Below are 15,965 nucleotides of genomic sequence, written 5' to 3'. Positions count from 1 at the left end.
TAGCAACAATTTAGAATATGTACATTTCACTGTATTTGAAAAGATTTTCAACGGTATTACATGCTGCTCTGATTTAAAATAAGCTGCACTGATTCCTTTAATTACTGGTTCCTGTTCTACCTACCCACTCAATTGCCCTATCCTTTAGCTCAATGTATCAACATAAACATTCAAGCCAGTTTAATAAATAGGATTTCTGAGTGGCATGTTTTTACAACACTACAATGCTCAGGAGATTACAGAAGTTGAAGTGATGCAATACTAAGTGGTTATGCCACAAGAAAGCATACATATCTATTTTACCAGCATTATGCATTATTTTGACAATAGCCCAATAGCCCAGAAGACAATATCTTCTGTGATGACCATGTCCATGATTGAGAAAGTACCTGAGGGATATGCATATCTTAAGCAGATTTTTTTTTTATCCTGAAATAGCAGTCCCTAAAAACAGAAGGTTAAATTAAGTTAAAAGAGAAAAGATTTATGTGTTTTTTTCAGGGTTAGAATCATAGAATCATAGGGCTGGAAGGAGCTTAGAGGTCTTTTAATACCGCCTGCCCAAGACAGGAGCCCTTATACCATTCTAGACAAATGGTCCAATCTTTTCTTAAAAATCACCAGCAATGGAGCTCCCACAACTCCAGCTTTTCCATTGACTAATTGTTTATCAAAAAGTTTCTTGTTAGTTCCAGATTAGAGCTCCTTCTGACTAGCTTCAAACCATTGCTTCTTGTTCTGCCTTCAGGTACTTTAGAGAACAAATCAACCCCCTCTTCCCTGTGGCAGCCCTTCAAGTATTGGAAGATGTCTGTCATATTGCCGTAAGCTTTCTCTTTGTTAGGTTAAACATACCTAGTTCCCTTAGCAGTTCATCCTACAGTTTAACCTCCAGATCTCCTATCATTTTTGTTGTTCTTCTCTGACTCTTTCTAGGGCTTCAGCATTTTTTTTTTGTATCATGGTGACCAAAACTGGAAGCAGTATTCCAGGTGTGGTTTTGCTAGTACAGTGTAAATTGATATTATCACTTCTTGTGTTCTTGATACTATCCCTCTGTTGATACAGCCATGACTGCATTGGCTTAATTGGTTAACTGCATTGGTTAAACAACTAGCTGAACATAGAGTTAGTTCTAGTTCAATCTGGCCATATCTCAGTTCAAGACTGGATTTCAATTTAATATCAAGGAAACCATGTTATGAAGAAAAAGATAGACATTGAACCAAGATTCACAAACCCCACAGTAAAAGTAACTCTGGTTCATTATAATTCTTGGTGCCTGGGAGAATAGGGAGGAGGCCAATCCCAAGACGAAGGGACTGCAACAGTATTCATAAACAACCTTGGGAATACTCATTTCAAATAAGAAGCCTAATTGCTACTGTTTATGACACAATTAGCATATCAACAAGTTTAATCAGTGAAATACAGAACATGCATGAAGAAATCTATGATCCCTTAAGTAAGCCACCTTTTTTATTAAAGGTTTTTAAAACCTTTTCCCACTCATTTTCTTCATATAAGTAGAAGCATAAGTATCTTCTTGAAAAATTTTCTTGACAATGCCCAAATGTACAGTTTTTCCTCTCCATACAATACAGTACTATAAATAGTATCATATCTTGGATGAGAAGCGAAACATCTTCAAAGAAAAACCAGAAAGTCCAGTTGCCTCTTGGAAAATTACTTTTGGGACAACTATGTCCTGGATGACTGAAAATCTCCGTAGACATATCATTAATATACTATAAACAGAATCTTCAATTACAAATGTAACATATGATCCATACCCACTTTCAAATGCATACAAAGACAACATAATCAGAAACTAATTAAAATAGAGTTAAAAATTTCTTGGGAAGCTCAAGTCTCCAATATACAAGTTAAATGTCAAGTAATGTTTATATTAAATCATTCTGAGTTTAAACAGAGGTTGGAAAACTGATTTATTTATTATACATACACTATTATTGAATATTTATATACCATATCCAACAATATAAACTTGTTTTGGTAATTTGTTATCAGTCTCCTTTAATGTAATTTGTTACCTTGCAATCTCCTAGAGATGCTCTATTAATTGGAAATGAATCTTTAGAGTTCTTAAATCTGAAAGCAGAATACAGAATCTTCTATTCATTAAAATATTATAAATAGTGCCAGATTTATACTTGCGTTTCCTAAAATCCATTAGAGTCTAAAGAGTTATGGAAGTCTTTAAAGTACTTCATTTACTGACCAATTTCTTTTATAATTTTCCACCCATATCATATCAGATTTTGCTCAGTCTTATGATACTCATAAGGATAGCAAGAAAAATTGTGCTACAGTTTTTGAAGCCAAGATTGAAGGTATTGATTGTATATGTGGATTTTTTTTCTGAGAAGCGTTGTTCCATTTTGTTTCTTTCCTCTTCTCTCAAATATGTCTTTTTTAAAGTCCCCTATATATAACATATTATTAGCTTTTATTCCCTGTGGTTGATGTGGAAATATTCCCTGGCTGATAGATTTTCTATTTGGGAGACGCTCTGTAGGAAAAGCCATGCTTTTCTTCTAATCCTAAAATTTGTTGGATGATAAATTGAGGTAACAATCTCATATGACGCCTTTCATTATTACCTAATAGTCCCTCACTTACAATGGGTACTTGTAGAGGCTCCAAAACATCTACGTATTCTTTGGCAGTTCAGACTGATTTCTTAATCATATTCAAAACAGATCACAATCTCACTCCACCCTGAGATTTTACAGAACCTCAAAGTCACACATAGTTAAAGCAAATACACATTTTCTCCTTTAAAAAGGAGATAAGAAACAATGCTAGCAGAAATATGCATTTTAATGTTTATATACCAAATCAAGTCCCAAGAGACGAGTCTTTTAGCTTAGAGACAAACTTTCATCCCTAACATTCCCTTCGGTTTTTAGTAGGCAGCTGATATCATATCATTTTTGAAAATTATCAGTATCATTAGGTCAGTCATTTTTTATTATATAGTATCCTAAGCAGTAGGACCAAGTAGATTATTTTTCATGAAGAAATGAACTGACTATCTATCCCTGAACAACTGATAGCCATATCTTCACTTAATGAGTAACCCAGCCATTCTGTCTCATCCTAATTTACTTCACAGGGCTGCTGATAAAGTACATGTAACAGTAAAAAACGGACATATATTTGAATCATGAACTGAAACAGATTTTTACAATCAAAACAGCCATTCTTTTCAGCCTAGACATTCTATGCATCTGATTAATTTTAAAATGTGTCTGTCAGGAAAAATGTTATCAGATTCCTCCTGATTTTTTTGCCACCATAGACTAACGTAGTTATCTTCTGGAATTTTATATACAACTAAACGTGGTGATGAATTCAGGTCTGACAAACCAATAAGTAGTTCTAAAGAGTGACCTACCGTGTGAGGGTTGTCATAGTAGATAGCGATAGAAGACAGCCTTGGAGAGACGCTGCAGCTCTCTGTAAAAAACCTTCCGGAGTCACCATAAGGCCCCACCTGGAATTTGTATGCCACAGTGATGTTGCCAATGGGGGGCAAACCAGCATTCACAATTACTTCTGTAAACAGTCCCGAATAAACAGCAAAACCGAAGATCGTCAGCAATAGAAGCAGCACCAATGCCACAAACAGTCCAATTAGAAGCCAGTCCGACATGACTTCTGATATATCCAATGTTCAGTTATCAACTAATGACAAGAAATGAGACCAAAGATTACTGAATGCAGATCCTCGTTGCTTTTCTCAATGTGCTAGGATTTACAGTGAAACGGAAGAGTTAAAAGGAATTCCTTCTTCCGTTACCTACAATTCAATGTACTCTTTATGAAACCTGCTTTGCTTATGAAGCCTTCCATGGAATAGGACTAAGATAGTCCCTCTTTCTATATTTTTTTATTTAACCCATCTGATCTGGCAAGAAGGATATGTTCCTGATCCCACCAATTAAAGTATGCCATCTAGTGCAGAGGTTTCCAACCTTGGCAACCAGCTGGCTGAGGAACTCTGGGAATTGAAGTCCACAAGTCTTAAAGTTGCTAAGATTGGAGACCCCTGATCTAGTGGGACACAGGAAGATGCCTTCTCTGTTTCAGTATCTGTCTTTTGGAACCCCATTCCACCCATCCAAAATTAGATTGGACCAATCCTGCTGGCCTTTCTGAAGACTCTTAAGACTCCACTCTTCTCACAAGCATGGAGGTCAGAAGACAAAACTCATGAGGTGTTGCTACTTTGATGTGACAAGAACTGTTAATTCTTTGAGCAAGGAAATAATTAAAAGAATTAGTAAACAATAGACAAATCTGTACTCTATTTATAGCAATACACTGCTGTTGTGTTGTCTGTGAACATTAACATCTGAATTAGTTTTCTGTTTGCTTGTTTTGTGTATTTAACCGGGGCAAGGAAGAAAGTTTGAAATAATATGGTCAACATTTTTGGTATTGCTCTGTTTATAACATAATTTTCCAGTAATTTTTTCTTTTTTTCTTTTTATTAACATAATTGTTTTGAAATTATTACTGCTTCTTTAATATGAAACTCATTTTAACAAACATTTGTGGACAGCAATTGTCAGTTACTTCTAATTCTCTGTTAAATTCAAAACATATCATTGCAGCAATTTATATTATTTATTTAATGATGCCACTACACAAATGACAAATCCCTTTAGTTGCCATAAAATTAAGATTAAAATTAGCATAATTTTAGCAGCTAGGTAAGGAGTATTTCAGATACAACAGTTACCCATTGCTTCCAAAGTCCTTATTTGTAGGTCAGTTAAATCAAAGTTTAATTGAATTGTTTATTAGTATTATTATTTATATTTTTCAACTGCCAAGCAACCAATAAAGCAAATATTTCCTTGAAAAAATGTCAAAATAATATTATATTAAGTAAAAATGTGATGCTGTTCTTGTAGATTTGTACATAAATAGCTTCCAAACATACAGGACTCCTAATGAATTGAACATTTGTTATTATATATTCCTAATTTTCAAAATCTTCACGGTAAACCTCAGAAATATTATAACATCAAAAAATTACTTATAAGTTTCAAGACTTTGTTATAATTCCTAACAAACTGATTTGAAATAGCTAATTGTTAACATAAATAAAGTTACCAAGTGTTGTTTAATTGTTGCATCAGTGAGCCTTTAAATATGAATTTCTCTCTTGATTCAGCTCACCTCTGTTCTTCCCATTTCCCATTTTACATCAGGAGTTGGAACTCCCTTAAGCTTTTCTATCCCATTAGTGTACTATTGGGACAGGCAATACAATGCCCTCCAGATGTTTCAGATTTCATTAGCTCCAGCCAGTATTGCTGATAGGATTATAGGAATCGTCATCCAAAATACTTGGAGAACATTGGAATTCCAACTCTTGTAACTCCAATTTCAAAGAGTCAAACTACATATTAAATTGATAAGATGTATGGAACCCAACATTAGTGCCATTTCTTTACCTACCAAAATAATAATTCATGATGTGACAATCTGGATAGTGATACAGCATTGCAAAGGTATAAGATTTCTAATTCAAATCCTATCAACTCAGATATATATTGCAAATCATACCATTCTTCAACCTGTTTTTATCCCTGCAAGATTCCAAGTGTTATGTTTATAGTTTGGGGCACATAAGTGGAATCCTACAGAAAAGCAATTAGAGTGAGAGTTCGAAATAAATCAAACATACATGTTTCTTTCTCCAAACTGTCCTCTCCAAAGCAATCTTCCTAAAAAAAAAGAATGAAAAAGTAGTTACATTAACTTGCAAAATTCTAAAGTAAAGATTCTAAAACAGTAAAAAAAAAAGATTTATGTCACCCAGAACTTCAAATGCCAATTGAAATGTGTGTGCATAAAGATGTATAAACTTAACATTGATTTCATTTCTTCAGATTAACAGATTGCCTAACTCACTGTACATTGTTTGAGAGCATCTAACAACCAACACATTTAACTAACTCTAATATTTTCCCAATTTCATTTAAATGAATGGCATATTTTGCAGGCAGCAAAGGATTTGCATCTACATGAAAGCTGGCATGATTATTTGAGAGTGATTCGCACAATTGTTGGACAAATCATGAATATAGAAAAATGCCTGGGAAAAAAACCCTGCATGTAATGAATCAACCACTACCCGAAGGCCAAATAATTCATGAGGCAGCAATACACACAACTGACTTTTTATTGATGGATGACACCATGAATTAATCTATCTTTAAAGTACGTCTGGATAAAGTTATCACTCAATATAGTTCTTAGGCTCAAGAGAGGTATCAATACGATATTGAATCTCAAAGCAATCAGACATAATTGTGGCAAGATGGGTGGCAAATAAATATGATAAATAGATAGATAGATAGATAGATAGATAGATAGATAGATAGATAGATAGATAGATAGATAGAACGAACATTATTTCTTGAAGCTGACATTTGTCCACTGTTTCATTCTTTTTTCAGAAATTTCATAATTTAAGACAAACACTTCTTCAATAAACACATTGGTCTTACCTGAAGAATATCACAAGATCTTCTGATTCAATATTTGCTTTCTGGGGAAAAAAAAACAAAAGTTTATTGATATAGCCTGATTTCATAATTTCAAATTTTACATTAGAACATCACTGCTCTATAATATTTCACTGTTGTAAGCAAAAGATCCAGTAAGAATAGAAATCGAGAAGCATTCCTCCTATAAACGAATCTCTACCTGGGAGGATGGGAAGAAATCACATATGCTCATACCAAGAGAATAAAAATTATGCCTATGGGAGAGTTCCTGTTCACAGTGATGGGAAGAGGAGAGTTTAGAAAGGAAAGAGATTATAGTATATTCTTTCAAGCCATAATCTCAAATCACTGCTGATTCACCCAATGTGGATGAAACCAGAGGTATTCAAAAATAGCTCAGGTAAGCAAATGATGAAAGATATTGTAACAAAACACAAGACATGCTCCACCCTGTTTTGTTTGTGCATTGTGATATCACATGCATATACAAAAAGGGTGGAGCTTGCACAATGCTGCTTGCATCATTTTATTGAAAGAATCAAAACCTGTAAATTCCTCTGAATGGAATATGGTAGGTTGTTATCAAGGACAGGCATACTGGCTAAAACAAGTAGAGGTGAGTACAGTCTTAACTGTATCTTCCAAGTAAAAGCTACAACTTGGTAATGATAGGAACCTTCATCAGGAAGCAGCCCAAACCCAAAAGAATTCTATTTGGTTTCCCAGTAGATTTGATTATTATTTATTTAGGACACTTTTTATGCTATTCCATAAACAGTTTCTGGGCAGCTTCTGCTTCCCCTCCATAAAAACCTCCATAAAAATTTAGTCAGAGGCTATAGAACTTGAAAACATACAAAAATTCAACAAACAAATCTCAGTATACAGGGGAAAAAAAACTTTCTCTGGAAAGCCCTCTAGGATGGTAGTAAACAGGATTCTCTAGAAAGTGTTCAAAAACTGGTTGTTTCAACTTAAAAATATCTCTCCTTTGTAATTACTAGAGCTATTAGGTACTATTTTAAAGCTTCAAAAAAAATTTAAAAAGAGAAGTCCTTTGACACTGAGCATAAGCACATCTCCCTATTATTCATTAGTGTAGCCCATACTGTAAGGCACACTTGGGATAAACAGTGCAATTGCTTTAAATGTTGCACTAACTTTTGAAATCTGAAATTTTAAAAATTCAACTTTTGAGGCAGCAGGGTTGTTTTTTAGGGTCATACAGAAGCCCAGGGGTATGGAGGAAAGAACAGCTTTAACAGAGGTGTGTTCTGCTCATACAACCGTGATGCCAAACCTATGGCATGCGTGCCACAAGTGGCACATGGAGCCATATCAGTGGGCATGTGAGCTCAGCTCCGGCAGGCATGCGCATGCCAATCAGCTGATTTTTGGGCCTTCTGGGCCCACCAGAAGTAGGGAAACAGGCTGTTTCCAGCCTCCGGAGGGCCTCCAGACGGGTCGGGACGGCCGTTTTTGCCCTCCCCAGGCTCCTAGAGAGGCTCTGGAGCCTGGGGAGAGCAAAAAACGAGCCTACCAGGCCAACCGTGCCATCACGTGCCAGAAGCAGGGGGAGCATGGGGGGGCACGCACACATGTGTGGGGGACAGGGCGCTTATAAGTATGGCTGTAGGCACACACGCGCGACCACCCACCCTGTGCTCCCCCGTTTTTGGCACGCGATGGCAAAAAGGTTAGCCATCACTGTCATAGAAGGTCCAAATCATTGAAAACAGAATTGTTTTTAAAGTGGGAACATTCTAATAATTATCCACTTTACTTCAAAACAGAGAGCGACTCTGGAGCACAGCCTTTAAGGGACACATTACAATCTCCTAAACTGATGGAAGAAAGCATATTTCAAAGCAACCTGATTTAAGCCACATTGAACAGCTGACAAGCGACTGGCAAGCCTATGCCAATTGATAAGCTAGCAATTCTAATTTTGACGAATAGCAAATTCAACTATTTTAAAGAAGACTCCAAATACAAGACTTTACAATAACTGAAGCAAGAAAATATCGGAAAATCTAGGCAAGCGTGACCCAACAACTCATTCTACACCTACCAAATCTGGGCTGCAAAAATGCAGATGACTACCAAATGGCGGCACAGAATTAGAGCCTTCTCTATCTCTTTGTTGATACTCTAATGCAGGGGTGTCAAACTCAAGACGTCATGGTGGCATCACGTGACATATTGGGACTTTTTTTCCCTTTGCTAAACTGGATGTGGACATGGCCAGTGCGTGACGCATCCGGCCTTTGGGCCAGGAGTTTGACAGCCCTGATCTAATAATTATCTGGATTTGTAGCCCAGATCTAGATGCTCTACCTCAATTGGGCAAATGATTCAGCTGGAAAAAGTCCTTCAAGTGAACTACTGCCAGTGGCAGATCAATAAAAATGCTTGATTGAAAACCAAATCTTTTAGCAATAATGCTATCTTCCAAAGTGATATTCACTCTCACAAAGCATTTACAATCCACCCTTCCTCTCCTGTAACGTCAATGAAGACTCTGTGTAGGAGATAGAGTTGAGTTTCTTAAAGCCTTTCCCTATTCACCAATTTCTCCCGCAGTCATTTTTGAATGTTTTGTTCCCAATTAAGCTCCAAACCCATAAAATTCTAACTTTATTTAGAAAATTGGGTAGTATTATTTATATGTGCCTATTTGTTCATACAGCTTTCAAAGCAGCCTAAAGCAATAAATTTTTAAAATGTAAGATTTTAAAAAAATTAAGAACTGATTAATTCCGTAATGTTTACCATTCCCACAAAACCAACCATGGCATTCTATATCCAGGGCCAAGAAAGAACACTTGTACCCAGAAGGCAGGTTCCTAAGTATGGACACATTCCAAACCAGGGAGGAAAAATAAATCAGATGCACATTCAAACAGGTATAGAGGTATCTACCTTTCCTGAATTGCCTTCAGTGAATTTGGATACCTCTGCAAATTTGAATCCCATTGCATATCTAAACAGCAAATGGGGGCAGGCATATATAAAAACACAACCAATTTAAACCAATGGTTCCAGACTCAGAAATAGTAAAAAAGTTGTCCATGCAAAGATCTCCTATATAAAAACATAGGCTAGTAAGATTAAAATGAGAAGTAATGTCCACTCTTCCCTGTTCTTTTGTTTTCATTCCTGGAAAATCCAGGCCACACATAAGCACAAGATGACTTTATATCTCTATAATCCAGCATCCTGTTTATCCCATTGCAAGTGGCTTATTACATGAGTCTAGGATACCCAGAAGCAAGACATTAAAAAAAATGCTAAAGGAAGTACTGGAAATTGCATATTTTTTCCCTTAAGTTAGCTGTATTTATATTGTAATTACAAGTACATCAGCCCATATTATAAGATTACATTTAAAGGTTACACCTGAGTATGTTTAATTAGGAGTATGCATGATTAAACTCGAGGTTATTTCTGGGTAAACACGATCTATATAACACAGTCAAGTTTTGCATTTAAGTGGTGGCTTCAAACATTCAAAAACGTCTAAAATGGGAAACAGTTAAGTATAGAGCTATACTCTGGGGATCATTTAATATCTTTATAAGTGACAAGAATAGCACTGGCTTCAAATTTGTTCCCTAGATCTTACCAAAGTAAAATGGCACTACTGCCCCACATAGCATACTTCCAATATTATTATTCTTTGCACAGTTGCCCAAGCTGTGTTTGCTGACTTCATCTGGCCTCAGAAGTTTGGTAGAGTCAGATCACGTTAACTAGACGGGAAGCTACCAGGAAATATCACTACTATTGGCCAGATTGGAAAGTTAAAAACATCCTAGATGTAGGCAATCTAGGATGCCTCCATATTATTCTGAAGAAAACAATATGAATTGTTAATTAAGATACTAGGGGTGGAGCCCAATTTGAAAGTAATTTAATTTTACTGTCATAGACAATAATGTCATAGATACCATGCCATAAATCATCCATTGGAATATCAGGAATTGCTGCTTCGCCTATCCTGCTCTTCTGAACTTAACAGTGTCTTCTCCCTTTTAACCAACTAAATCTACCTAGGGATGAAGAGAGACAGTTACTTCTTAAACAGCAAAGCAAATAGCCGCGTTTCTCTAATTTACATTGAAGTTATACCTTTCAAGAATTCAAAATTATTTCAAACATGTAAGATTTCAAAAAAATATTTGAGCAAGAGACAGCAAGGAACTGTTTATGTGGGACAAGTTTCGGCTCCCATTTCTCTATTCACAATATAGGGGAGAACATTAAGCCCTTCTTTGGGCTCTGGGCAATGCCACCTGACTTAATTAGGATAAGTGCAGAAACATATTCTCAGGGTATTTGGGACAAGATCCTACTCGGGTTTGCATTTTACACAAAATATTTAAATTACCTCAGTCAATACCTGTTTTGAGAAATGATGCACCATTTAAACATGGCAAAAGGATATACAATACAACCATTTGTTTAGTAACTTAGAGTTACAAAGGACCTGAAAAAAGTGACTTATGTTTTTCACATTTATTACCACTGTAGCATCACCATTCTCACGTGATCAAAATTCAGATGCTTGGCAACTGGCATGTATTTATGACAGTTGCAGTGTCCCAGAGTCATGTGATCAACTTTGTGACCTTCTGACAAGCAAAATCAGAGGAAGCCAGATTCACTTAACAATCATGTCACTAGAATGGAATAGGAATAAAATTTTTATTGGCCAAGTGTGATTGGACACACAAGAAATTTGTCTTGGTGCATACGCTCTCAGTGTACATAAAAGGAAAGATACATTTGTCCAAGAATCATAAGGTACAACACTTAATGATAATCATAGAGAACAAATAAGCCATCAAATCGTATTAGGAAACAGTCAATATAAATCGTAAGGATACAAGCAACAAAGTTACAGTCATACAGTCATTAGTGGAAGGAGATGGGTGATAGGGACGATGAGATTAATAGTAATGCAGATTTAGTAAATAGTTTGACTAACTAAATAACTGCAGTGATTCACTTAACAACTGTGGCAAGAAAGGTCATAAAATGGGAAAATTAATTTCACAACTGTCTTGTTTACCAATGGAAATTTTGGGCTCAATTGTGATTGTAAGACAAGGACTACCTGGATCTAAGCTTGTTTGGTGGTGGGTGGGGGGAATCATAAACTAAATTTAAGGCCTTACAGGATGCAAAGAAAAAAAGGAGGATTAGGACATGACCTGAGATTTGGATGGCATGGTTACCTAGTACGACAAAATCAATGTAAATTATTTCAAAAATAATTATATTAGATATGTCATACTGAGAATATGAAATAGATGCAAATCCAGGTTATGCCTCAAAACACTTTTGTGGTTTTCAGCACAAAAAGTATTTTATACATGAGAAATAATAGGCAATCACAAATAGCTAACTTATTATATTAGAATTTTGTCAAGGGAAATGTAAAATAAAATTAAGAGAACTGGTGGCAGAGAAATATAGTTATCAATTATTCTTTTATTTGTATACAGTTATTAGAAAGATTTAAAGTAGATTAAAAAATAGTTTTAAGCACTGTAAGACTGAGTTTGAAATGAAATAGTGTACAAATTATGAACATGTAATTGCTAAAAGGTATTAAATTTTATTGAAATTTGAAGCAGAAGAACAAGTGAAAGAATGTATGATAAAATGAGGACCCAGATTGTTGGGGGCAATATGCTATTTAGTATACTGTCTTTGGTGTAAGCCGCCCAGAGTCCTCGGAGACTGGGCGGCATAGAAATATGAATAATAAATAAATAAAATGGGCTAAAATTTGTTATAATATACAGAGAAAATATATAGTTGAAAGGATTGAAATTTGTATTATGTTATAATCTTAAAGATAATGTTTATACAATGATGTATGGTTGGTACATGAAATGTACCAGAAAAAATGTCTGAAATGTATAAAGGTACTTCAAATTTATCCTGAACATATGAACTACAGGGACACTTTATCATGTTAGATAGACATCTAAAAAAGCAAGAAAATTTTGAATTCCAATACATATATTGATTCAGAGGATTTTTAAGTTTTATGTAAAATTGAAACCAGAGGTCTTTCTTTTGGAACTGATGGATAAAAAAATTGGAAAAAAGTTATGGAACTTTGATTTTGTATAGGATTATTGCAGCAGATTATTGCATGCACAAAAATGGAAAGAATCAGCATTATTTAAAATTGGAAATCTTTACAATTGGTAAAGATGATGGATGGATGAGATGGATGAGATGGCCAAATTGATTTATTTGATTAGAGAAAAGACAATCATCTACATTTATTGCTGGAAACCCTTATGGACTTTTTGCAGAAAACAGAAAAAAATGAACATGATTTTGACTATTAGGCAGGATATAGAAAGAAGAGAGACATGTTGTAACTTTAGAGAAAGAGAAAATTTATAATTGTACAGTATTTATAACTGGTGTAAATAAGGTAGTAAGCCACTTCTTTTCCTGCCGTGACAAGAATGGCAGGATGCCATTTCACACAATTAAGTATATAAAAATAGGTAAAATACTAGTTTTTTTAAATTATAGTTCTAATTCCAGTGTGATATATTATACAAATTGCCTTTCATTAAATAATATAAAGTTTGTACTATGGTAACTCCCATGTGTATTTATTCTTCCAGTGTTTATTTTTAATTCTTAAACCTGGGAAGCGAAAATCAGAGGCACAGAGGATAATCTCTAAACGTACTATCTTCCACATATACCAAGAGGAAAAATCTTACTTTATGAAAAAAATGAAACAGACAAAATTATTACAACATGGAAGTGTTGCTTTTCTTGGCTACTTGAAAATGAAAATTACAAAACCATGTTCATCTTTTTTCTCTTCAATGAGCTGTTTTGTCTCTCCCAAAACAGTCTGTTTATTTTACCAACATTCTACTTCCTGGTTCATGTGTACCGGCTTGATGAGATCATCATGCTCGTGCACAGTTTCCAAGGCCAGAATCTACATTTACAATTACTCCTTAAAGAACTAGGGCTGCTTTTAATGAAACCTCTGAAATATGCTTTCTTTACCAGCAATTTCACTAACAGGTGAACACATTATTTTGGAAAAATAGAAAAATCAAATATCTGGTATTTGCAGAGACTTGCGTGAAAAGAGAGGGGTTTTTTTCTTTTTTATTCTGTTTGTAATGTTCCCAATGCTCAGTGTAATCATATATTTCTGTCACGGCAACTGCTGGTAAAGACAACTACCAGAATGGAATGAATCTTTGGGTCAAGTCCAAAATATGATCCAAACAGCAAGTCTGGTTAAAAGCCAGTTCAGTAGCTGTCACTCACTTGTCTTTCCTATCCAAACATTTTTCCATCCAAGCGTAATCTATGATTTTAAATGCAGTTACAATCATATTCCTAAAGCCATAAACTACTAAACCACAGAAAAGTAAGAAAGGAGTCATTTGAATTATGTTACTTCAACTACCGGTAAATCCTCCCTGCATCTAAAGCTCACTGTATTTGAAATTGTGCAATGTTTACTCGTCTTTCAACGTTTCATCTCAGTGTGGCAAGGGAATGAGAAACTTAGTATTTAAATCAAACCAATGTTTTCATTCTATATCCTCCAAAGAAAAGTTCTAGACTACAGCATGAAGAAAAGGCTTAAAAAGAAACCAAAATGTTAAAAAACAATGAGAATTACTAATGATGAATAGATATACAATAGGGTGAGATTAGGCATATCATCAAATTAAAGCTACATATATACACATATAAAGTCAGATCAAATGAACTAAAAATAATTTATATATCCAAGTAAGCATGCAAAAATAAATTAGGCAAACAGATGCCTGAATTAAAGTTTTAGATTGACAGTGAAGCTGGGATGTTAATTTGTTTCAGAATTAAAGTTGCTTAGGTCTCTTTCTGGAAAAATTCTATTCCGCTACCAGATTTACCACTACCAGAATTTCAGGTACAAATGTTTATCAGGATGTAAATAAGATAACAATTTACATTTTAAAAAGTTCTGTATTACTGCTTGTTATGTTGCTATGTTATGAAAAGCACAGGAACCTACTACGTATTAATAGAATGCAAACTATCGCTTACATGCATCGCTTGCACACATTAATGATATTATAATAGTATCCTACAAAAATACAAAACTGTTCATAAATAAAGATGGGGGAATCACACAAATTAATAAGACCAAAACTGAAAACCAGAGATTTCCTCCTCATTCGCATATCATTTCTTTAGTCTTTCCTACAGATGGTCTATGGTAAAAATAAACTCAAGGTTGGTAAACTATTGGGGCTTTGTTTGCTTGCTTGCTTGCGTGTTTTCCTTCTAAGAAAAGTTCTCATCCCAGACCTTGATCCCTTGCTCCCATTATATCCAAATGTCTTCTGATCTCTAAAACAGCCAGGCCCAAGATGTGAATCTCTCCCTCACCAACATTGAGGAAAAGTGACAGCCAACTATTTCTGCTCCCCCTACAACCTGATAGTCCCAGCTGAGCTACTGTTGATATCCAGGCAAAGGGACTCCAGCCCCTCTTGCCTCTTCCTCCAACACCCTCCACCCCAAGGCTCCCTTTTTCTCTCTACAACCCCCCCCCCCTGCTGATCCCACCCATCCCGGGAACCCACAAGACCATCTGCTCATAGGACTATCCGCCCCTCGGATCCCCAGGGATCGCTCCCGCCCCCCATTCACCCCCCCCCTCACCTCCTGTCTGTCAACCTTCGATGCCCACCACCTCGCTCCAAGGATCGGGGAGAGGAGGCAGCCCCGCCAGGCCGACCGACCCTCCAAGCCCCACTTCCCTTCCGCCCAGCAGCGACCATTTGACACCTAAGCAGACACCCATAAGCCACCCACCCACGATCAACTTGGGACCACCACCTGCTCCTTCAGGGTTCCCCCTTCTCCTTCCCCTGCGTTGCAGGATCCAGCCGCCGGGATCGCCTCGCTCCCTCCCACCCGCCCCTCCGACTCACCCCCTCCCTTCCCGTCACAGCGATGGGCAGCAGAGCCGCTTCGGCGAGCGAGTGGCAGCTTCCCGGCTCAAGTCTCGAGGCTGAGTAGGCTCCGCGCGGGGACGCGCCTGGCTAGGCGGCCGCCGCCGCCAAGCGCGTCCCCGCCCACCGCGCCGTGCACGTGCCCTGGCGGGAGCGCGCCACAAGGGACTGAGCCGCCAGCGAGGCTCCGACAGCCGCTTTGGCGAGTTGGGTTGGGGGGGGGGAGAGCGGGAAGTGGCAATGCAGACTGAGCTCGGTGGAGAAGGCCTCCTGCCTCTTCTGCCTACGTGGACCAGGGCGACTAGCACGTGGGGGCCGGTGAAAAGGCGGTCTGTCTGGGCCCCGCTCGGCTGGGTTTACAGCATTTTTCCGTGACTTTTTAGCTGACGCTTTCCTCTGT

At 36.8% G+C, this 15,965-nt stretch overlaps 1 protein-coding gene and 1 long non-coding RNA gene across 5 annotated transcripts in view; one reads left to right on the top strand and one right to left on the bottom strand.

Moving 5' to 3' along the window:
• Positions 1 to 15,965, bottom strand: part of TEX264 (testis expressed 264, ER-phagy receptor) — a 163,246-nt gene extending 147,281 nt beyond the window's left edge. Inside the window, exons 1-4 of one of the 4 annotated variants that reach the window (XM_034439939.3) lie at positions 15,545 to 15,965; positions 6,552 to 6,592; positions 5,726 to 5,765; positions 3,422 to 3,711 (exon numbers count right to left, since the gene is read on the bottom strand). In XM_034439939.3, coding sequence (XP_034295830.1) covers positions 3,422 to 3,679 — 258 coding nt within the window. In that variant the 5' untranslated portion in view covers positions 3,680 to 3,711; positions 5,726 to 5,765; positions 6,552 to 6,592; positions 15,545 to 15,965. The other 3 variants (XM_034439957.3, XM_087887713.1, XM_034439948.3) reach the window with 3 other exon arrangements.
• LOC132710839 (uncharacterized) lies at positions 6,948 to 8,979 on the top strand. Its single transcript, XR_009621565.2, has 2 exons — positions 6,948 to 7,167; positions 8,345 to 8,979. It is a non-coding gene; the product is annotated as an uncharacterized LOC132710839 (long non-coding RNA).

This window comes from Pantherophis guttatus, chromosome 2 (genome assembly GCF_059756535.1).
Source record: "Pantherophis guttatus breed Tessera chromosome 2, ASM5975653v1, whole genome shotgun sequence".
Classification (NCBI taxonomy): domain Eukaryota; kingdom Metazoa; phylum Chordata; class Lepidosauria; order Squamata; family Colubridae; genus Pantherophis; species Pantherophis guttatus.
Note: the sequence above shows the minus strand (reverse complement) of the source record. Positions and strands in the feature narration are given on the sequence as shown.